A 23,418-nucleotide genomic window follows, 5' to 3' on the forward strand; every position below is an offset into this window, starting at 1 on the left:
ATAAAATATGACATTATTATGATTATTTTTAAATCTAATGAAATGCGTCTTGCCTCAGCTGTTCGGTAACTGCACCATGCCATTACACAAATAATACCACAAGCACCAGTGCTGACTTTAAAAGAACAAAACCAAAAACACACAAGAGGAGGAAGGAGGAAATGATGGCGGGGAGTTAAAGGAAAGACGAGAGGAAGCACAGGAAGGATATTGTATGTTAGCGGGCTTGCTACATAACTTCAGGCCACCCGGAGACCTAAAAGCTTTGTTCATGAAAAGTCAACCTCGCTTTCTCTCAAACAGAGAGGGAGAGAAATCACAAACACTGAGATCTGTCACCCGAACACAGCTGGGCCACCCTGCTCGGTAACCTTGGCAACTCCCTGACCAATGGCTGGTTGGCAGGAGGTCCTTAAAGGACCGTGACACTGACACAAACACACGCGCCGCTGCCTACAGATCTCTTGCTGACTGTGCTGTGAGAGGGTAAGCAGGTGTTGGAGAGGCCTCTCTAAGTTGAGAGCACACACCGACACATGCGCACACACACACACACACACAACAAGCACCACCTCTCCCCGTTCGCCATTGCTTGCTAATGGACAGAGAGTCGAAATCTTTAGACCCATCTACATGAATTTACATGTTGGTTTTTTTTTCCATTAAGGAAAAGGGAGAATGGGGAGATGACAGCTGGAGGGAAAAGTGAGATGGAGGAGTGGACAGAGAGAGGGAGGGAGAGGAGTAAGACAGACGATGAAGAGGCCTGTGGTTGCTCACCGTCACTCTCCAGTGCTGTCTTCCCAAAGCTTACTCTCTCTCTCTCTCCGTTATGTTTACATTCTAACCATCGCTCCTACAATTCATCTCTCCCTCCCAGCACTTATGTCATCATTCTCACCAGCCTTTCCTATTACTCTTCCTACTTTTCCTTGTTCCTCTATCTGCCTCCCTTTATCACCATCACTACTTCCTGTATTAGTCATTCTTCTCATTCCTTCTGCCCGTCCATCCATCCACGTTTCTTCTATTTTTCTCTCTCATCCTGCCTCTTATGTCAAAATAATAATTTAAGCTTCAAGTAATTAAGTTTTACTGTGAGTGGAAATATGACCCGGGCCACTTAACGCATCATTGTCAGTGAAGGAGAGGGTCTCATTTGTAGTCAAACAAATCCTGCCCCTCTCTCCGTCTCTCCAAATCCTCTCTCTCATGTTTGATTGAGTGTTTTTTTTCTCTATGATGGCTTTTAGCCCAACTGATTAATGCGCCCAACACTCCATTAAAGCAATAGGAAAATAAAGAATTTATGTATTAATAAAACATGGTGTTAAAATCCACCCACCTCCTCTGTCTCTGCGCTTGTTCTCGTTAATCTCCTCTATTTCTTCAATCCCTTCCCTCAACCCTCTTTTCCTACATTTTGTCTCGGTCCCTCGGTCCCTGTGTCTCCATATATCCCTCCATCGTTCTCTCTCCTTGCTATTCTTTCTTTTCCTTTATCATCTACCTCCGTCTCCAGTCCTTTTTTAGTCCCTCGCTCCTCCCTCATCTCTCACTTTCCACTTTCCTAAATCTCCCAATTCCTCCCCGCTCCCCTAGCACCCTTCATCGTCATCACTGAAGTCATTATGGTAAATTGGTGAAAGCTTATAGGCTTGCATTATACAGCGCCTTACTTTCAGTAGTGAGATATATGTAGCAGATGTGAAGAAATGATGGTATATTTTATCATAATTTCTGGAGACATTATGCTAATTGGGCAGATGTTGAGTGATGGGCTTGTTCCAGAAAGGAGTTAAGCATATGTGTGAGAAGTGAATTCATTTTCCATCATCGATAATGTTTTCAGTAAAACTCCAGCGGCCAGAAAAGTTAAATCCATTTGACAGAAGGGTTATAAGTTAAAAAAGTAGCACAAGCACATGCCTAAAGGATATATAAATTGAATTTCTGGGATAATACAACATGCATAAACACTGTGTGCTTCTGTTGATTGGTGCGGCCTTATCAGCTGAACCAAAACAAATTTGAAATTCAAATACTTTTGTTCGGAAAAAGGAATTCTGCAAATGACAGCAGAAATGCAAAAGTGCTTCAGCTGAGGCGAATGTCCTCCATACAGTATAATCCGTATATGTACATATGTATGAGGCATTTAAGATCACACTCACTGTTCACCACATGCCAGCCTGCCCTCTCTTCCTCGTCCTGTTTCTCAGCCTTGATTGGCTGTTACATGCACTTGGGAAATTCTGAATTTCAAGAAATGTTCAAAACTGATCAGTTCAGGGTAAGGTTGGAAGGATAGTACATTCACTAACATATCTACCTGTCAAAGTATTATTAGACTTTGTTAATGAACTGGACCTTCACCAATTTTTTTTGTTACTTCTGCCCTTGATTTGAGTAAACATTGCACTAAACGTTTCAATACAGTATTTGTATTTTTAAGACGCTGCCATCAATATGAGACTTGGGGGGTGATGATAAAATATAGTGCAAGGACATGTGGGAGAAAACACATTTTCTAAAGTGGATCCTTCCCATAGTGCAGCAGAAAGTCGTACAGACAGAAAATCACTCAAACTGGCAATCCACTCAACTCTAAAATCACTCAGCAGTCATTAGAGAGTCTTGAGGCCTGACAGAGAGTAGCTGTCATAGTTTCATACAGGGACACTTACATCGGCTGAGTCAGGTGTGTGTTTCTGCACAAACATGTATATGCCTGAGCATGCAAATGTAAAGGTTTTAGCGGTTGTTTCAGATTAAGCGTGTGTGTGTGCATGCCACGCTTGTATATATGCATGCCTGCGCTATAGTGAGAAGACTTAAGAGCCACTCAGAGAAATCTTCCATATAGTCTTCTGTGTTAACGGCTGGAATTAAAGCCAGAAAAAAAAAAATCATCATGTGATCACCGATTTAATATTATGAAACACAGCTATGGACATGTAACAAAAACATGAACAGCACATACATACTGCACAGCAAACAGTGTGCCAGCACTGGATGTTGCAGACCTGGCTGGTTGTTTAACAATTTATATTCAAATGTATTTTTTAGCTGAGGGAGTCACCATGTTCTACTCTTACTATTACTTTCCCTTTTTATGACAGAAGATATGACGCTTCATTTTATCAGTAATTTACAGGCTGCAGTCCAGGGGGGTGCAGAGGTAGTAATTAAGAGGGTAAGTAATTGATACTACATTTTAGTTATTACTTTTACAAGTTAGCACAACGGTCAAATGCTGAGCTGTCAGGAGCTCCTTAGCTAAAGGGCTTGCCTAATGTCACACACACACACACACCCCCCCCCCCCCCCCCCCCCCTCTAGAGACCATGCAAGAATAAATCTAGACAATCACAGCTGAGTAACGCAATGCCTTAAATGAAGACGTCATTATATCAAACAGTGACCCACAGCGTGCCCAGCATCTTTGATATATATGCGACACTGAGTTAATGAGATATCAAGTCTGAGGTGCAACACCTCAGTTCATTAAACGTCTTGATCATTGACTGAAATGGGAGAGACGCATACACATGTGACAAGCTTCACCCTGCAGCTGGCTTTGCGTGTGCATGTGCGTATCACTGATTGGAAGGAGTGCACGTGAGTAAATGTGTTGGTGTATAAAGCATGCTGCTTATGGACGTGCGCTGTGTTTGTGTGTGCCTGCTTCCACACGTGAGTGCATCCGCGTGTGTGTGCACGTGCATATTATATTTGTGTGTGAGTGATACCAGAGATAGCTCAGACACTGACCCGTTCTGACATTTAATATTGTTCTGGTGCTGGAGATCCAAACTGAAAAGCAAGAAAATCCACAGTGCACAGGAAACACCAGTGACAGAAAGGAGTAAGAGGTTTGTTGTGGAAGACAAAAGGCCCCAAGAGAAAGAGCGAGAGAGAGCGGCATGAGGAAAAGGAGAGAGAGAAAATGCCACTGAAGGGAAACAAAAAATGTATCAAGTTCTTAACCTCATCGGAATCAAATATAGCAAAGGGACGAGGTGGAAGAAGACAAACACATCCAAATAAATCAAACGGAGACAGAGCACAAAAGATGTCCGAGTCTGACCGACTCATGGGGTCTGTAATCACATCACGGCGTTCCAAATAGCCTCCAGCTTGAAATTACTATTCCAGGTATTGTGTTCACTGGCTTCCAAATATATTTGTCAATATGAAAAGAAATCAGAACAAGTTGAAAGTCTTCACCGAAGGATTTTTAAGGTAATTGTCTCCTAGCTGTTAAGTGTTTTACAGGCTTAGTTTATGAATCTCCTTTTAGCAGACCTTGTTGAGATCATTTACTGTAGCCTTTGACATGTCTTTTTTTCTTTATGTGACAAGCTCCAATGTAAAATTACATCTCAGCAATTTTCTCTGAAAGGACATACTTAACGTAGAGGAAGATAAAAGCGTTTTTTCACTGAGTAAATTGAAGTCAAGTTTTCATTCATCGTACTGTGTTCAGGCATCATTAAATAGTACAATTTGAGTTTCAATGGAGGTTTAAACATGCGATCAACCATGCCAACAGTGTCACTGATGGTGCCACTGCAGCAGGAAGAAAAGATCCACTGGTGTTAATGCAGCTCTGAGAAGGGGACGGACATCGGTGTACCACTAGAGTGCAGCCTGTAGCCTTTAACACAATGTAGAGGAATAAAAAACAGACAGAGACAGAGGGTGCAGAGAGGAAGAATAGAAAGAGAGGTGGAAAAGGAAAGAGAAGAAATATAGAGAGGGTGGTAAAATTCGAGGGGAAAACAAGAAGAGTGTCAGAACATAGAAGGATAGTTGCGCAGAGGTTTTCAAATTTTCCGTGGTGCAGTGAGAGACATCAAATCCAGAGAGAGAATTTTAGAAGAAAGGGTCTGCCTCCTTCTTGCGGTCTCCGTCATTGCTGCTGTGCAGTGCTTGCTGCAACTCTGGAGGTGTCACTTCTGTCATGTAGAATTTATCCACGAAAACCAAACCCTCTCTTCATCGTGCTTACGACCAGCCCTTCATCCAGCTCCTGTCTCCTGTCACCCCTCCCTGCTCACACTCTGCTGCCATAGCAAAGCAACCTTATTTATATGAATTACCCATCACAGAACATTCGGTGTCAGTGGCTATAAGAACCATCCACCCTTAAAGCTGCACTTGACAACATTACTAAACATATTTCTTCTCAAATTTGCTCAAGTGAATTACATATTAATCATACAATTGTGCCAGGCTTACTTGTGTGTAATAGGTTGATAAACCAAGGGACATCATTTGCACCAAATCCTCCTTTAAAGCCGTGGATGAGGTGATGCAATCTCCAGATCATCCCCTATTTGGTCTGACGCTGCAATGGCCACGCTAGTCAACAAGCAAACAGCTGCTATAAATTTCCAAGCATGATGTCTGTCAGTGTCTCTGGCCGTGCACTTATTGTGAGCATCACACCGACTCTGTCAGCTCTCTCAGCTCCACCTCACGCTGGAGGCTCAGCTGATCACCTGGAAATTGCTGTTGCTGTAGTGATACCACAGTCCACCTTTTAGCTGCTCTGTGGATGCTGTGATGTGGCACGGATGTGTACACAGGGTGGAACTGATTTTTGGCACCACTCCCTGTAGCCAATCAGTGGAAAAGTACATTGATTTCGTTGGCCTGGCATACTGTATCAACAGTGGTGGTAGATATCATTATAAAAATAAACACACTGTTCTCTCATATATTGCAATGATGACATTTTTTGTTTGAACTCGCCAGCCTGTCCAGCAATGTCAACAAATGACACTGTGAGGACATTATCCTTCTGTACTACGCTGCTCTGTGATAGTGACCGAGCTCCATGCTCACCTCACTTTTGTATTCTTCAATATTGACGTGTCAAAGTTGCAATATTTTAGGATTTTTACATACTTAAAGCAATGTGACAGTTCAAATTGATTGAGAAATTGCCAGTATTTAAAACTCATGGATTCTCTTTTAGATGCAAGTTCAAAATTTCACTCTGTGTTGGTCACGAAAAATTTCGTGAGCCCTGCATTAAAATGACAATTTCTGTAATATTATGACTTTTTATTAGTTGCATTCTATAAAATAATGAAAAAAAGATGCCTGAATTGGTATGCCAAACGTGTGTGTGTGAGTTATGAGAATGAATGTCTTCTGAATTTACACACACATGGCTCTGCTTAGCAATACAAGTCTGACTTGTGCACGATCCTGGACACACTACTAATTAGTTATATGTGCTCAATAAACACCTCTGCCAATGAGCAACATATGTGAGTGAGTGTTAATAGCTGTGTGCTTATATGCTGTTATGTGCTGCATTTATCACATCATTTAAAAAATACCACCAGCCACTTTAATCAGTCCTCCCAACACTTCCAACGCCTCCGATGCTGGCTTCAGTTCAAGTCTAATATATTCTAGAAGGAGGAGGGATAAAGTGAGACCCTCACTAGAGTAGAGAAGGGCGATGCAAACAGAAAGCGGGTTGCGTGCAAATGAGATGCAACAGTCAGATATTTATGAGGTTGGGTAATCACAGAGGGAATTAAGTATTTTACCATGTGCGCGTTGTCCGTGTATCGTTAACATCGTTTAGATAGATTTATCCCTTATCAAGACAGACGACCCGGCTGAGCTGTATGAGCTGTATATCAAAACAGGAATGAGGCTGAGCTGCGTACGATGAGATATAATGTATACCAGAAGAATATCCAATTTCCATATATATATATATATATATATATATATATATATATATATATATAGTTTATTTTCTCCATGGGGAAATTTGACTTGGATTCTACAAAGCTGGACCTGTCAACACATATCGGCACACAAGAGTACACAAAAACTCAAATAAACACCTTGAGGTGTCAGTCAGTCTGTGGTTGTCTACCCCACTACGGCCTCTGTACCCTCTCATTTTAGGCTACTATTTTTTATTAATTACAGTACCATAATTTGCCGTATGTATCAAACACAGTACGAGTTAGGGGTGATGGTTTACAAGCAAAATTCTTTCTGGTACTGACATAACATCAGACAATTTTCAACGATCTCCTATGAAAACATGAACCCCTGATTTAAAATATACACATTTGATCACAATTGTGTATAAATGTTGTGTGAGTTTTGCAAAAGAAGGAGAAAGAAGAAACCAAGGCAAAGGAGCATGACAGCTTTTGCTGCATTGGTAAAGCCTTGTGTATCATACTAAGAGCTGAACAACTAATTGTGCTGGGTGCTTCTATTGGAAGACACCTTACTGGTGTCTGTCCCTGGACAGATTGTAAAGCCATCTGAGGCAAATTTGTGGTTTGTGATTTTGGGCTATACAAAATATATTGAATTGAATTGAATTACTGGTATCATTACATGTGAAAAGCAATGAGACATCATTTACAAGCTGCCTATGTTATTCAGTGACAACTGCACCTGCACCCAGCGTGCTGCCCCTTTGTCCCACGACTTGCTTTTATGATTGGTTTGGACATTTAGCATAAAGCTGGGCAGCAATGCTTTCAAGTGGAATTGCTCTCTGGGAGCATGGCAGTTCTTGTGATGTTATCAAACCACGAGATTCACCTGGTTTTCAGGGCAAATGTCACCTTTTATACCATCAAATATGTTCAAGCGAAGAAAACAGCAAATGTTGATAAGTTAGAATTCAAATTTGATCCCCTAACCCCTGCTGTATTCATTGCAGAAAAGAGGCTGAGTATGATTGTTTAACCGTAACTTGAATTACAACAGTATCTGAAAGATATGTAATACTGTAGATATTTAAAAACGCTAAATACAAGTTGGATTCAAAATAATATGAGTCATCGATGTGACAACCTCGGAGACTCGTTTTGCCACTCAGGTTGATTTTAACAATACAACCAAATGAAGTGTGTTGACAAGGTCAAATGTTGACAAATGATGGCTTGAATGAAAATTCTTTGCTCAGAGTAATGAATAATTGCTTTGATATTGCTGTCATACTGCACCTAGTCCCCCGTATGCAAAACACATCACTGTAGTCATTCGACTCCGATGATTGTTTTACTAACCACCGTGATTTTACACCCGTCAACGGCGCTTTGTTTGGAAGTGACAACTAATTAAAACGGTAAAGACCTACCTTGCGGATGCCTTCTTTGGACTCCTCGACATTATTATCTCCTCCTCCGGTGCGGTTAATCATCCGCCACATCTGGGAGTACATGGGATCTCTCTCAAAGGGGTTCATAGATTTGGCGCGCACCTGGTCGTATACGGCAGAGTCCAACACTGTACCATAAGGCAAATCTGTCTGCTTGGATAAGTCCTGGAGGGACCTAGAGAGAGAGAGACAAGTTGTGACAAAGGTTAGAACTCACATTGTTTCCATCACTGAAAGCTCCATGCAGACTCTGCCTGAATGATCAGCACCACAGCACACATGGGGCTCAGTTCATCCACTGGGTGTTACTGTTGTGTTGATACTAGAGCCACCTTTTAGCTGTTCTTTGGTGGCTGTAGTAATGGATGTCGCAATGCCTCATTTTTAACAGCATGCCCACTGTGCAACAAATTCCCACAATGCACTACACTGCTATCTCATCTGCTGCAAGGATGACACGGCTTTGGACTGAACAGCCTGTCCGACAAATGAGAAGTTGATCCGTCTGTACTTTGTCGGCCCATGATAATGAGCCAAATCCAATATGACTGCATGCACACACATGACCTCACTTTTCTTTTCAAGTGGTGAAAAGAGTTGTTATTCACAGAGCTCCAAGGGTAATTGACCTGGATTAAATCTCTTACTGTGGCGCTTCTGGCTTGGCACGCGTATGTTTGCATGAGGGGACATGGTGAATGATCAAGCCTTTGTTACGTTCTTGGTAACTTCCCAGGGATAACTGACTATAACCTAGAGAGAAGCGGGCATCAGAGTATTCATGAAGTGGCCAGCTGCACTGTGGTCCACACTATCTCTTGCCTATAAGTGAATCTAAACTGTCCACGGGCCAACTGTGGGACTTGGCAGCAACATGTAATTGACATGGAATAAAAACAGAAAAATGGGAATTGGCAATGACCAACAAATGTGAGAAAAAATGAGGGTGGAAAGCTGTTATGACAGCATCACTCACTCAGTTCTCAGCACACCCACAAGAGGGGGAAACAATCGGAGCCACAATGTGCAACCAAGGGCTGAAACACTAACAAAAGTAAAATTATACATACAAAAGAGTGACGGTAGAAGGTAGCTGTTAGCAAGCTAGTTGTGGCTATGCGTTTACAAACTACTGTAGTTAGCTAAGGCACTTGCAAACATAACACTGCATAGCTTTCTGATTTTATCTAAATCCCACTGTAACCCAGCATGCACACTGTCAAAATGCTTAACTTAAAGAAATATAGTTAGCCTAAACTGACATTTGGACAAAATACTTGCTACACACGAAGGCATAGTGTCAGGATTCCATTCCACATTCTTCCTGCTGATGCCTCACAGTTTATTGCCCGTATCCTCAGTTTTTCGGTTCGGCAGCTTATAAAAACTTAGTTCTGGGTTCTTTACCCTGTTGGTAGTGAATCCCACCACATAGCAGCTTTTAGGCATTTTACTGCTGTTTGTTCGCAGACGGAAGTGACAAGGAGGCACCTTCACGCAAGATAAAGTCAACGGAGAGCGAAGAATTGTTTTCCCCTCTGATGTGGGCGGGACTTAACTGTGCTTTGTCTCTATATCAAGAAATAGGCAGGCAAAAATACAGAAGCAGAAATGAAAAAAACAAAAAAACACAAGTCAGTCTGTCTTGTTATTTTGTTCTTATTATTTCCCCCTTGTCCTTTCTCTCTCACTCTATCCCTCACCCATGAATCGACACCTCTGGGGGAATACACAAGCTAATTGCAATGCAACAGTGCTGGGGTTGCTTTTGAAATATTTTGGCCGCTGAGAAATGTAATGGAGAACCATTACAGGAACTAATTACTGTTTGTTTGTTAAATGGCTGCTACATACCACCCATGGATTTGAGAGACTTGAGAGATTTGTGAAACAAAATATTTACACAGAAACGCTCAACATGTCCTGCTTCATGATGAACAGCAAGTGTACAGTATCTTACTTCATTAGTTCAGCTGTAATACACTCAAAAAAGCAGATTTGACAATTAGCACAAATATAGGTAGCTACTGGCGCATTATTATAAGGTTGCCCACCCAGACACACGCATATGAAATAACACATTCAGACGTTTTATGGAAAGTCACAGCTCTTGCGGTTTCTCTCTCTCTCTCTCTGATGCCCTCCTCAACTATCTCTCTGACCCGCTCTGAAAAAAACCTTTGAAGATTTTAATGAACTTTGCCGGGAACATGAATCTTTTATTGCCGTCAATTAATCTTTGGCCTTAATAATCTCCCCTCCCCACCACTCCCCTGTGAATATGCACGCCTGTCAGCACACTCTTTGACCAGGATTCTCCCTTTGTGAATTGGTTTCACTGGGTAGTAACTCTGGGCTTGTTATTTAATGGTGTGAGCATGTGTGGGAGGGAGAGAGAGCGGGTGAAAAATGTCATGTCAGATGAGTTTAGATTTTATAGAGACAAAAAAAACGTCCAGATGAAAACGTGTTAATGGTGACTCAACCGCTGTAAATGCTGCCAAATTGGAAAACGAAAACACAATCTCAAACTTATAGGTGTTAATATTAGAGGAGACATATGTGCTGCAGGTCACAGAACAAATCAGCGCCTTTCCAAAAAGAAAAACAGTACCCAACGTTCATACTTTGATATCTCTAAAAATCAGAACATCCTGTACACTAGTTATAATTTTGTTGATTGAATATTGTTATAAAAAACAGCCCCTGCTAAAATGCACTTGTATGATGTTTACTTCATTTAAAATATGAAGGGACATGGTCTCATTTAAAGAGGGGAAATTTGGAGAAGTGGACAAAAACAATGACAGCATAAGGGGGTGTTTGCCATAATTCATCTTTAATAAAACACTATGAAATGTCTGGATTTTAATTAAAAACAAAACACAGCCATTGGTTGCCTCCAAATGTATTACTCTGTGTTTTCTAATGGAAGTATGCATATATGAATTATGTGCTTAATTATCTTTTGGGTAATGTTTTGTGTGAATGGAATGTGTGCATGTGTTGCTTTTCTGTCCTGTGTGTATGCTAGCTCATTTTGCAACCAATTATATTACCCCTAAGCAGCCCAATGAGCAAGTAAATGGAGTGAATGGCAGCTGAATGTATCCTGTGACAAATACTGTGTGTGTGTGTGTGTGTGTGTGTGTGTGTGTGTGTGTGTGTGTGTGTGAGAGAGAGAGAGAGAGAGAGAGAGAAGGGTAAGGTATTAATTTCATGTTAATTAGTGTAGTATGCATATTTGGTTATCTGGCCGTCTTCGTTGAAAGCTATTGATTTTACAATGCTCTAAGCAATGCTAATAAACTCTGTATATATATATATAATATGTTATTGTATTTTTTAAAGCAGTTTTTAATAAATCTTTATATTTAGCTGGAAAGACTTGGGTTGCTATGTCACTTCATGTGTTAGAAATAGGTTAAGAGGCAAATCATTCCATTTGCGGAGAGTGAAAGGATGGGCTTTAGTTTTATCAGAGGCCAAAAGACAAAGAGTATCTTGGCTCAGTTAGTCTGTGGGGAAATTCATTTTGGTAAAGGCACTAGAGCCTTGATCAGTTCATTAACTTTTTACAAATGGCTGTCGACACACTGCAGACATCTGAGCTACCTTGAACAACAAGCAATCTGCGCGGACAGAAGCCAAAACTCAAAGAGTTTTTCTTTTTCCCCAAACAATGAAAATAGCTAAACATGGTCTTCAGAATAAGCGAGTTACATTTAAAGGCTGCTGACGTTATGTTTGTATAGGTGTTATTTGTAAACATTGGAGGGGTTTGGGAGCTACATAGCCATATATATGCCAATTTCCTTAGCATAATATTAAAGTATTTTAGAGGCGATTTTATTATTGATTATTATTTTCTATATGTTATTTTTGGTCAGGCTGAAGCAATGTCATTATGTGTTGCTATCTCTTCAGTAGATACGTATGTATACTACCCTACTGTTAAGACAGTAAATGTCATTATTATATTATTCTTATTCTATTATTCTGTACCATTGGAACAGTGCTGTTATATTCCCCTTCTCGCCAACAGAGGGCGATGAAGTGATGAAGCCCTTTAGAAAACATGCAGACTTCAAATAACCAAATGAGCTGCTGACCAAAGCACTATGCTGTTTCAGCTGACCATTGGGATGTAACAGACAATGCATGCATACATACAGAGCAGTAACTAGCCATTTTGATGTCCAGACAGACACACACACACACACTCACACACACGCACAGACACACACAGCACACATAAGACCTAATTGACTTTATTGGCATCATTAGCAACCATGACATATGACACCTGCTGTGTGGGATTGAGCCAGGAAAGGAGGCTTTTTATCCTCAAACACTCCATCCGTCTTTCAATTTTCCCATCCTGACCAATTCTTCCGCTCCATCTCACTCCTCTCTCAACGGGTGCCACCTGCTTTTCTCACATTTTTACCCCTCCAAAATCCATTTCTCATCTTAACTCATCACCACGGCCAAAACCCCTTCCTCTCTCTCCGTTTTCACGCTTCCCCCCACTCTCGTTTTTTTTTTCTAGCCTTCTCTTTGTTCCCTCCTAACCTCTCTGCCTCCCTCCTCTCTTCATGTCTTAATCCGTCTCATCTTTTCTTCCACCTAGCTCCTCTCTTCATTTCCACGTTATGAAGTTTTGTCTCTCCCTCTTTCCCTTTGTATGTGTCTTACTTGCTCCCTCTCTTTGCCACTCTTCACCGCCATCCCTGACTGTTTTCCTGAAGGATTCACACTGAAATTGAGGGAAAACATCCAAGCGTGAAATAGTCCAGTGAGGGTTCTGAATGCTCACTTGTTATTTCATTTCCAGGATGAAACAAGGGCATTAATACTTAAAAACCCTGCCTGTCCTGACTGCTCACTGGGACACGAAGATGAGCGATGCCTTCATCCTTCCTGGCCTTCTCTTCCTCTCCGTGCATTTGCTTGCTTGCTCTTTTCCATACTTAATTAATTCACTCTCTCAAACTCTTACTCACAAAACCATTTGCTCTCGATCCAATCTGCGTAATATGTTAATGAAGTATCCATCAGATAAAACTGCACGCTAATCACAACATCACGATCCTCCTTTTTTCCCTCTCTCGGCTAACTCTCTTCATCTCTGCGTTGAAGTTTTGTTGTGCTTTGCGAGGACTCTAAGTCTGTTTTGGGTATCTTCCCTCTCACCACTCACCCCACCACTCATCTTTGGAGACCCAGGGCCATGTGGCTGCTGCTGTTTAGATGGTAATTATGCCACTAATGACACCAGAAGAGTCAACACATTAAAGATAATGCATTAAAATTTATGGAAATCCTTAATTAGCTCAATGGATACCGAATGAGGCGGTAAACTGTGAGGCACTACATTAATGACAGCAAATTTGAGTGAAAAAAGCTAAAAAAAAATAAAGGAAAAGGAAAATAAGTAAATAGATTATTTCCACATAATTTCCAAGAGACACAGAAGTAATTGGAACAAAGGGGAGAAAAACAGAAGAAGAGAGGGTGGAGACAAAAACAAAAAGGAGGTCTGCCAAAGACAGAAAAGAGATGGAAAAGGAGAACAACGTAGAGACAAAGTGACAGGAACAAATGAAGAGACAAATAGTGATGAGATTTAGAGAAATAAATGTTGTTTATTCCAAAGCCAAGCACAATTAACTGTGGCACTGCCGGGCATAGCGGATGCTTCGGCATGCTGATTAGTCCAATGAGAGATGAGGGTTTCCTTGTGCCACCAGGAGAGAAGCAGGCACACACATTATCACAAGGATAGATTAACAGAGGGCAATAATGTGAAGAACATGCAAATAACACTCTCTTCTTACTTTCTTTCACACTCGTTCTCTCTCTCTCTCTCTTTCTCCTGATCTTCCTTACCTTGATCACTGGAAACACACACACACACACACACACAACACACAATGATAGATCCAAACTTGAGGCAGACAGGAAATTACTACCCTGCAATGGGGTGAAGGAGGAGGGGAGGAAGGATAGAAAGGATAGGGAAGTAATTGTGTGTATGTGTTGCCTCTCATGCATTACACCTGCCTGGTAGAATGGATTTTCGCACTGAGCAAGAATCAAGCACACTGGGGAAGACCGCAGTGTGTCTCTGTGTGTTAGAAACAATTAGTCATGCACGCACAGCTAAACACAAACTCTATGGTGAATAGGTGCGAGTGAACATAAGTGTGTGCGCATAGATGTACGCATGCATACTTTTGTGCTTGTACATTTAGTTCAGGGGTTTCAGTTCTCGTATCACGATACTAATGTCAAAAGATCTGAGTTTTTCAGAAATCAAAGCCACGAGACCACATTCTGAAGCCAGCGTGGCTGATACCACTGACAGTCGAGGACAAAATCTGTTGGATACTTACTGTATGGAGTTCTCTATGCGCGAGATGGTGAGGAAGGCTGCTAGGTTAGCGGTATACGAAGAGATGACAATGAGAGCGAACATCCACCAAACGCCCATCATCATCCTTGTAGCTAGAGTGGTGTAGGGTACCTCTCCACCTAGACAGAAAGAAAGACAGAAAGAAAGGTAAACTAATGCACCGGAAAAATAGGTGCCACATCAATGCATACAAGCAGATCTTAGCTGCAGGAGAAAAAAGCTGTTAAAACAGCAAAGTGCATCCTGAAAGATTATGTTTGGATTAACTGATCTGATCTGATCTGATCTGATCTGATGCTTTGGCACAGATCTGATCTTCACACGGCTGCATTAAGTGGGAGGCACTGCAGAGAATTCAATCTTTGCTCTTCTAGAAAGACATCAAAACAACAAATCTTTGAGGTATGATATTATTTATATATTGCGGTAAAGGTGCAGGCTGCATTTAACTCTCTGGAGATGTGTTAATATACAATCAGTCTCAAAAACGCCAGCAGGCATAACTGTTTGGAGAGAAGTTAAAAAACGCAACCTGCCGTTGCAATAAACTCTCTAGAGAAACGTCTTGATCAATCTGAACAGAATGTGTAAATGCTTGGCAGGCCCTCCCATTAGGATTTAATGCTGCCTGGAGCACATTACAATAATAAGTGGATTGTCCGTCATAAAACATAAAACCTCTTTATCCCTGTCTTGTGTTAAAACATTGTTTTTGGCCTTGTCCTCTGAAATCTTGTTGTGTTACAGTAAAAAGCTAACTGCCTCGGCTTTCTTTGAGCTTTCAAACATGGCTGTCACTCTAACCCTCGCTAAGAAATAATCCATCTATTTGTGTATTACCCAACAAAGAACAAAGCCCACGTGCATCTCTTGCTTTTTTTTTATTGTGCTCAGGTAGATTGTGGACTAGCCTTTCTATTCATACACACACATATTATTGCAAGCTTATTGACAATCATGCATACACACATATAGGTGTGCATACCAAATGTACACATTCACACACAAACATATACAGAGTACTGATTGATTTACAGCCAGTGAGATCTTCCTCACTGCCTTCATTGAAGCGTCTTAGAAATGAGCCCCATTCATCCTTGTAGCAGGGGTTCACTGTTACATCGACTTAGACCAACAGAAGACACTCTCCTTTCTCCCACTTCCTCTTGTCCAGACTTAATAATATATTTGATACCCACCTAATCCCACGTTCCCTTTATCTCATGCCCCTTCTCATTCTCCATTGTATTTCCTGCTTTTCCCCATCTTCCTTTCAGGCCCTTCCTGCATTGCTTACAGCATTTGATTTCATTTAAATGTGTTATCTTGCTCGCTCCTTCTCTCTGGTTTAACAGTATCCTTCTCCAGCAATACATTTGCGGTTGACATCAAGTTTTACCATGAGCCCGAAGGCAGAGTAATGTGTAGTGCTGTACTCTATATATTCAGTTCAAATAATCCCTTTGCATCTTTGCCTCCATTGACAAGTTGCGTAAAAAACACCAGCCATGCTGCTTTCATCCTTTTATCCAAGATGCTTAGAGGGTTGTGCTCCTGTCGCGCATGCTGTTACTAAGCAACCAAAACTTGTGCGCTGCAATGACGATGATGAAGTTGCGGTTATTTAGCAGTAAGTCTCACTGACTAAACTAAACAAAGTCAAAACAAAGTTAAATGGATTTCCAGCACCGTAAATCCCTCACAGTAGCTTCACTGCTTGATTTGTCTGAGGCAATATGGCTGACCTTTCAACCGGATCTTGTGACGTAGTAATTAGCAAGTAAAATAGTCCGTGGGACAGATGGTAGAGATCTAGCTAACCCTGCACTACAATTAACTTCTTCTCTAAATATTTACAGATTCAAATTTACAGAAGAAAGAAGAGATCTGCCGGCTGTGATTGGTTGGATACAACACGCAGCAACATTATTTTAAATAGTTTTCAGAGAAAGATAATAGAAATACAGGCAAAAAATGTAAACATAATAAATATGTTAATAACGTATTTGATAATGTTCATGTAGTTAACTATTGATGAGAAATTACAGCAGATATTCCAACTTTGTTTCCAAAAGTGTCCAAATATGTGCCAAACCATGACTTCAAAATCTTGGACTTCAATAGCTTCATGACCTTTGTGAATTATTCCACCTGCAGAAGGGTCATATTTGAGGATTTGGGGCTTCATACCAGTAATATCCATGGAAGACCAATTAAGTTACCAGAAAGAAAAAAAAGGGAAAAAAAGTATTTTCATGTTGATTTCTGGCTGCAGAAGTGACTTTTATAAAAAATATTTAACACAGCTGGAAAAATTACATCTGAATGTCTCAAAATGTGTAGTTGGTAAGACTTTGGTTCTTTTCAATGTTTTATAGATGCGCTCTGTCCCTGGACAATGTTTAAATCAAATCAAGAGCAACTACAACAGACTTTTTGAAAAGGTCATTTTGTGTGTGCATGTGTGTGTGTTTGTGAGAGAGAGAGAGAGACAGAGAGAGTTAACAGATATTATATAAAAACGTGGATTTATGACGCTCAATAAAACTAACCTAAGAGAACATTGACAGTTGGGTTGAAAAGGCCCTTGAAATGGTTTACTTGAAGACTGGTCTGGCATTGATTTTTAAAGTGCCAAAATGTCAGAAACGTCCAGTTTACTATGGACTCAGATATCGGCTTTAGGATTGTTGATAAAATAGTGTGGACAATAGTTAATGTTCCTGTCATGCTGTCAGTGTCTGTCTCACTCTATGCTCAAGTTAGTCAACACAAAAGATAGATCTTTTCGTGGTGCAATTCTTTACCTTTCAATAACTACTGTTTGCCATTTAGGTGAGCCATAGTCAGCATCACAAAAAGACTAAATCTTCATGGAGAAAGCTGAGCCAAAGGGCCCCTACCTTGGAAGTTAAAACCAAATATCCATAGTGGTGCAGTATAGTGACATCTTCCTTTTGTCAAATAAATGACAAATATCCAATATATGAAATATCCACTTACAGTCACGCATCACTGATCTCCTAAAACCATTGTACTGTCAAACAGGGCATTGTGCTATCAACCCATCTCTTGTATTGTCCAACATACTGTGCTCTTTTAAAACTCTTTCATTCAGAGGAATATACTCAGATGAATGTCACCATTGAGGGAGAAAAGCGGCAGTCAGCGACCCTTCAAGTTGGTGAGCAATTGAGTCATTAGTATGCATGCATGCATGTGTACCTTTTGTATCTTTTCAAAAAACATAATTTCCCAGAAGTGACTACAACAGCACCATGAGAGCATGCCGTGTATTAGAAGTCTGTGACTGAGCAGCCCTCAAGGCCACGCTGCTACTTACACACAACCTGAGCATTGTCTGAACTCACTGCAGCATTCACAGTGACCCGGTGACATTGCCATCTTTAAAATAACATGCTTTCAGAATAGGCCCAGAAATCTTGTGATGACCTCTAAAACCTGAACCATCAGATCACTCAACAGATAAAAGGTGATTGTTTTGACAACAGTCAGCATGTATTGTAGCTTCAGTGAAGCTAAAAGAAGGCAATGGTGACTCTTCTCCATAGGACTTAGAATAAGTGTTGCTATGGTTGCATTCCTGAAAAAAAAAGTTAGCATGTGTGTATGTTTGTGGATTCAAGCGGAGGCATTGCTAGCATGAGCAGCTTTTGTGGATGCCGGCTTCAAAGGCACCCCATTGTGTCCCCTCCACTGTCCATTCTTGCCATAATGTCTCTCCATGCTTCCCCTCTCTTTCTCTACTCTGCACTCGAAAGGAGGAATCAAAAAAAGTGTTGCTGTGTCTAAACTTTCGAATGTATTTTTCTTGACCTTCAGATCTCCATTAGTCTTCATTTGCGTCGCTACTATTAGCAGACTTTCTTCCTGTCTGCCTCCTTTTTTGACTGAGTGACTGGATTGCTAGATGTCTACATAACAGATTGGTTTATTAGATGTGACAGGCAGCCTGGCTGTGTGACAGACCTGCTTTCTTTCACTCCTGTTTATTTCTTTCGACTGTGAGCTGTACATGTTTCTTTTAACAGCAGTCATGAGATTATCGTCTTTTTTTTAAGTCATCTAATATCTTTTATTAGTGATGCTGTGTTCAAAATAAATATGGTTACATACAAAAATGTAACAGCTGTCCGTCCAGTGCCACTACACCACTACACAAATTGCACCAGTCTCCAACTCTTGGCCTGCTAACCAGTTTGGCAAGTAATTAGTCCTTCAACCTCTTTCTAATCCTCTCGTTTTTTATTAAAAGATTCTCTCAGACATTCCCTCTATCTCCTGTTTCATTTTCATCTCCTATCTCCCTGCCTTTTGGCTCATGTAGCTAAATGAACACACAAACACAGATGAGTGTGTTACTGAGTCACAAAGACAAAAAAGAACAAGTTAGAGAATACAATTGACAAATTGGAGGGAAAAAAAGAAAGTAAAATCTTGTGGTGTTCAAAAATGATAATGGTTTTGAGATTTAATCTGAATTAACTTGTTTCAACCAAATTACCATGATACAGGTATCAGAGTAATGCAGTTTATAGGATGAAGCGTATTACTGAGAGCATTTCATTTTTCTTGATGGTAATCCCACAGTGTTAAAACCATGTCGTGAAATCCGGGTCTGAAAAGTGAAGCCAATGTAGAAGTGCCTTAAACCTGCATTCTTTCTAATGACCAGCAGGGGCTGACTCCTCTCGCAAAAAGAAGTGTGATTGTATAGAAGTCTATGAGAAAATGACCCTACTTCTCACTTGCATTATTACCTCAGTAAGCATTGTAAACATGAGTTTATGTTTTCAATCTCTAGCTTCAGTCTTCTTCAATATATCATGATGTCTTTGTTACTTTTGACTCTTTAAGTTGAGTCTGCACTTGATCAGGGTTAGCCTTCTGGTTTTTGATTACTGGCATTTCTTGGTTAAGTTAAGGCCAAAAAAAAGTCTTACAGTGGCAACAATCTATCATTATGTATTTATCAGTTTGTTGGTTTGGTATTTCTTGCATGCATAAAATGACTGAATAATGTATCATATAGAAATATTTAGATTAGCATTTATCAACTTTTTATAAATGGATCACCTGCTACAGCTTTCCAGTATATAATCGTACACTAATGGAGAGGTGTATCTTCTCTGTCAGGAAAACATCCACATTTGAGTGTAAATGAGACAAAGGGGGTCAACTGCTGGAAGAAGTGGCTGGACAAATTGGTGATAAGGACTAGCTAGCTCTGTTATTCTGCATGGCCTATAGGCAATGGCCGCTACCCTCTTCACTGCGTGCTGTCAATGTCAACAAGCACCTTGAGTCACTAGTTTATTGTGCTGAAGTGTGGTGAGAGGTGCTTGAGGCGTCCACTTGGGCAGACTTGTCGCTTTGTAATCTGATTCTACAACTGCATCAGCCGCAACGTGTTTTAATAATAACTCCCTCAGGCTCTCTCTGCTCTCCTTTCTACAACTTTCTACAACTTTAGACAGTGAGGAGGGTTCCTGGTGTCTGTCCACGAATCCACTTCTATCAAATCTACCATCATTTAAAAAAATCTACATTCCCGCTGCCAACTGTTCCGAGGCTCCTCTTCAAAGTTACAGTATCACACTCCAGTTATTCTTGGATGAAAGAAGACTAGAGCAGTTCATTAGAGCTTTTTCAAATGAGGAAAGGAGAGTTGGAATATGTTCAGCTGATGTCAGCTCCCAGTTGGAATAACTGCAAACTTGCCACAAAGTGATGTAACTGTTTTTTTTTACTACAATTCGGACAATTTTATTCTTTGACAGCCCTGAAAAGTGTCTTGCTAAAGGACATTTTGGCAGAGTTGTACAGTGATAGATTCACAACAAACAGGTGATAAACCACTTACAGGTTGGTCTTTGTGAGCATCAGGCAAGACCATAGTGTTGGCATAATGTGTTCACATTAAGTATAAATCAGAAGCAGACATGTCAAAAAAGATTTGAAATCGCAGGTTCTATCTTGAAAGCTGAATCACAAAACCAATTCTATAGATCCAGGACGCATAAGAGCTGGGTGAAGTGAAATGTAAATCGCAAGCCTCTCAGTCAGGGACATTAGTCATCTTATATGTTTAAACCAATCCCAGCGGTGGCTGAACATGCTGGCTTCTCGAGAACAAAGTATCAAAGAATGTGCGGAGGACTTTTAGGCTGAATTTACATTTCTTGAGATATTGAATTCCTGGTCATGTCATAGCGTTTTTTCCATTGCACATTTATATTTGTAACTCAATGATCCATACAGAAGCAGTTACTGACAGCTGCTGTCTAGCTACAATGAAATTGGAACAATTCAAAAAGGGGGTTTCATACAGGCTACTAAAGCAGTGGCGGATGACGAATACAGTTCTGCTATCTATTGTTCATTCATTATTCTTTAGCTTTACACAGGCTGCTTTCCTTTACTTTTCACTGCAATCTTGCTATGGTCACATTTAACTACCATTGAACTTTACTAAGTATTCTAATGCCAATCGAACTAATTAAATCCAAGAATGTTCAGTCATCATTCTTCTTTAGCTCTTTAGGTATAAACATGCATACCAGGCAAACAGCAGTTCATGGTCAGGAACCAACACGTGGTAGCGCTGCTGTCAGAGAGTCCTCTGTGTTATTTAAAACACAAAACACAAGCCCTTTGCTAAACAGTTATGACATGTTCCAAAATGTCTTCTGCTGTCTAAAGAACCTCACACAATATCCTTTGCCAATAACGCAATTCATAAAACAGCAGGTCTTTATATATTTTGTTGGTAAAACATTCAAGACAGCTTTTCACTCAGAGTTCTGTGAAGACGGTTTCTCAGAGCCTTTCGTCTTAAAGCAAAACTAATGATGCCGACAGTCTTTCAAACTCTACAAAGACAGGAGGCTGTTCAAAGCAACAGCATCTCATCAAAGAAACAACTTATTATCAAAGACCGAAAATATTCCATCAAAAGTCGAAAGTTAAATATGCTTACTCATATGCTATGATCACGTTGTATAACTTGTCTAATTTGAGTGAAAGGGGCAGAAAGAACATAGAAACTGGAGAAATAAGATGTTTTACACGTGCACAAGAACAACTGTTTTAAGTTATAACCCTGTTAGAGTCACTTGAAGTCGAGAAAAACACATTTTTCTTTCAAATCTGGATCAAAACTGAACCTATTATCTGTGCTTTACCCTAATCTCTAATATCTGCAATTATGAGTTATGTAATTAACGCTTTCTCCAGGCAACATAATAATACAAAGGTGTACATGCATGACACTGATTATATCAAACTGTTAGTGATAACCAGGTTTCTGAGCGCATTCAGGCTCAGGTTCCAGCCAAAATAAATAGCAATAATCCTCTTTATCGACAGTATTACCACATGAATGATTTTAAATTGTAGGACAGGATGCCACAGAATCTAGAAGAGCCCTGTTCAGAAAACATTTTGGGACAGTCTGAATGATCTGACAATGATAGAACTTGTGTTAATCAAAATGTAGTCTGCACTTTGGTTGCTATTGATTTCTTTTCGTTTGAGTCGACAAACTCAGAAGCTTCACGAGGTAAACGGAATCAAAGCTAAACACAAAAAGCACATAAACATGAACATATGTCTTTGGTGAAATAAACAGGGACAGCCGGAAACACAAGTAAAAAAATGAGGCCGTTACAGGAGCTGTTGTTTCCTGCAGGATTGGAGCACAAAATGATTCTATGACTCAAACTCATCTGCATCAAATACATACACTGTGTGTCTCCGCCTGCCTCCCTCTCTCACTTCACTCCCCCTCTCCTCTACTGCCCCCCATCCTTGTTGACACGCTGCAGTTAAATGTAGCCCAGATGAGAGCAGCTTTGGAACCAGCAGTGCAGCGGGCACATCCAGTAGGAATTTATATGTATGAGGTTTTCTTGCACAGCTTCAAATCTCACCACTAAGCAAGCACCTCCTCTACCTCCGGCCCGTCTGATGAATCGCAGGAATCATTATTTATTTTTTACCGTCCATTTCTCCCTCTAGCACCCGAATCACTCTCGACTGACGGTGTCCCGTGATTATGAACAACTTGGGAAAGACATGTTACGGCGGTGGGGCCAGGGTGACGAGGGAAAGAGTGAGAGAATAGAAGGAGGGAGGAGGTGCATCGCTCTTCCAGCACCTCTCCTGCTCTCCAAGCTCTCCATTGTACATGTGCTTCCCTCTAATACCCCTGGCTATCAGCCAGAGCGAAGAGGGATTTTCCATGTGGTTGGCAATTTTTTTCAAGCCATCAAGCGCCGCCATTTATAAGGATCCAGCAGGCCAGTAATGTTGTGGATTTGAGCGAAGATGCATGAAGTATACAATTCGGAGATGAACATAATGCTATCTCTTTTCCCAGCATGCTCTCTGATTTCCTGTGAGAACCTCCGACCGTCATCAAAACATGATGGCATATAAATATATTAGTGTAGAATGATAAACAAATTACATAGTCACAAGTTATGTGTGTGTTTCTGAGTGTTTGCTATTAAAATAGTTTTAGGGGCTTTGCTTGGATTAAGATGAGAGGTGTGAAGAAAGAAAGGAAATGTTTAAAAGGGGAGAGGCAAATAAAATGGCAGTATTCACATCACCCCATTCCTTTTTTTGTTTGCTGACATTTGTCAACATCTAATATTCATTAGACAATCGATTGTATATTCTACTGTATTCTACCAACTTAGAAAGTTGATAAGGGACGATTATGTTAAGTCTTCAGCTCTTATAACTTCTGACTCTTTACATGTCTCTCTCCAACAGCAAGAACACTTTTAATAAAAGGAGATTTAAACTGATA

General features: G+C 40.6%; 1 protein-coding gene across 1 annotated transcript in view; it reads right to left on the reverse strand.

The window, feature by feature from the left end:
• Positions 1-23,418, reverse strand: part of grid2 (glutamate receptor, ionotropic, delta 2) — a 425,055-nt gene that overhangs the window by 46,473 nt on the left and 355,164 nt on the right. The window contains exons 12-13 of the mRNA XM_076099476.1: positions 14,560-14,698; positions 8,141-8,336 (exon numbers count right to left, since the gene is read on the reverse strand). Coding sequence (XP_075955591.1) covers positions 8,141-8,336; positions 14,560-14,698 — 335 coding nt within the window. The remainder of the gene's footprint in view (positions 1-8,140; positions 8,337-14,559; positions 14,699-23,418) is intronic.

The sequence above is a fragment of the Anarhichas minor genome, unplaced genomic scaffold (genome assembly GCF_050575085.1).
Source record: "Anarhichas minor isolate MPS153535 unplaced genomic scaffold, ASM5057508v1 ptg000025l, whole genome shotgun sequence".
Classification (NCBI taxonomy): Eukaryota; Metazoa; Chordata; class Actinopteri; order Perciformes; family Anarhichadidae; genus Anarhichas; species Anarhichas minor.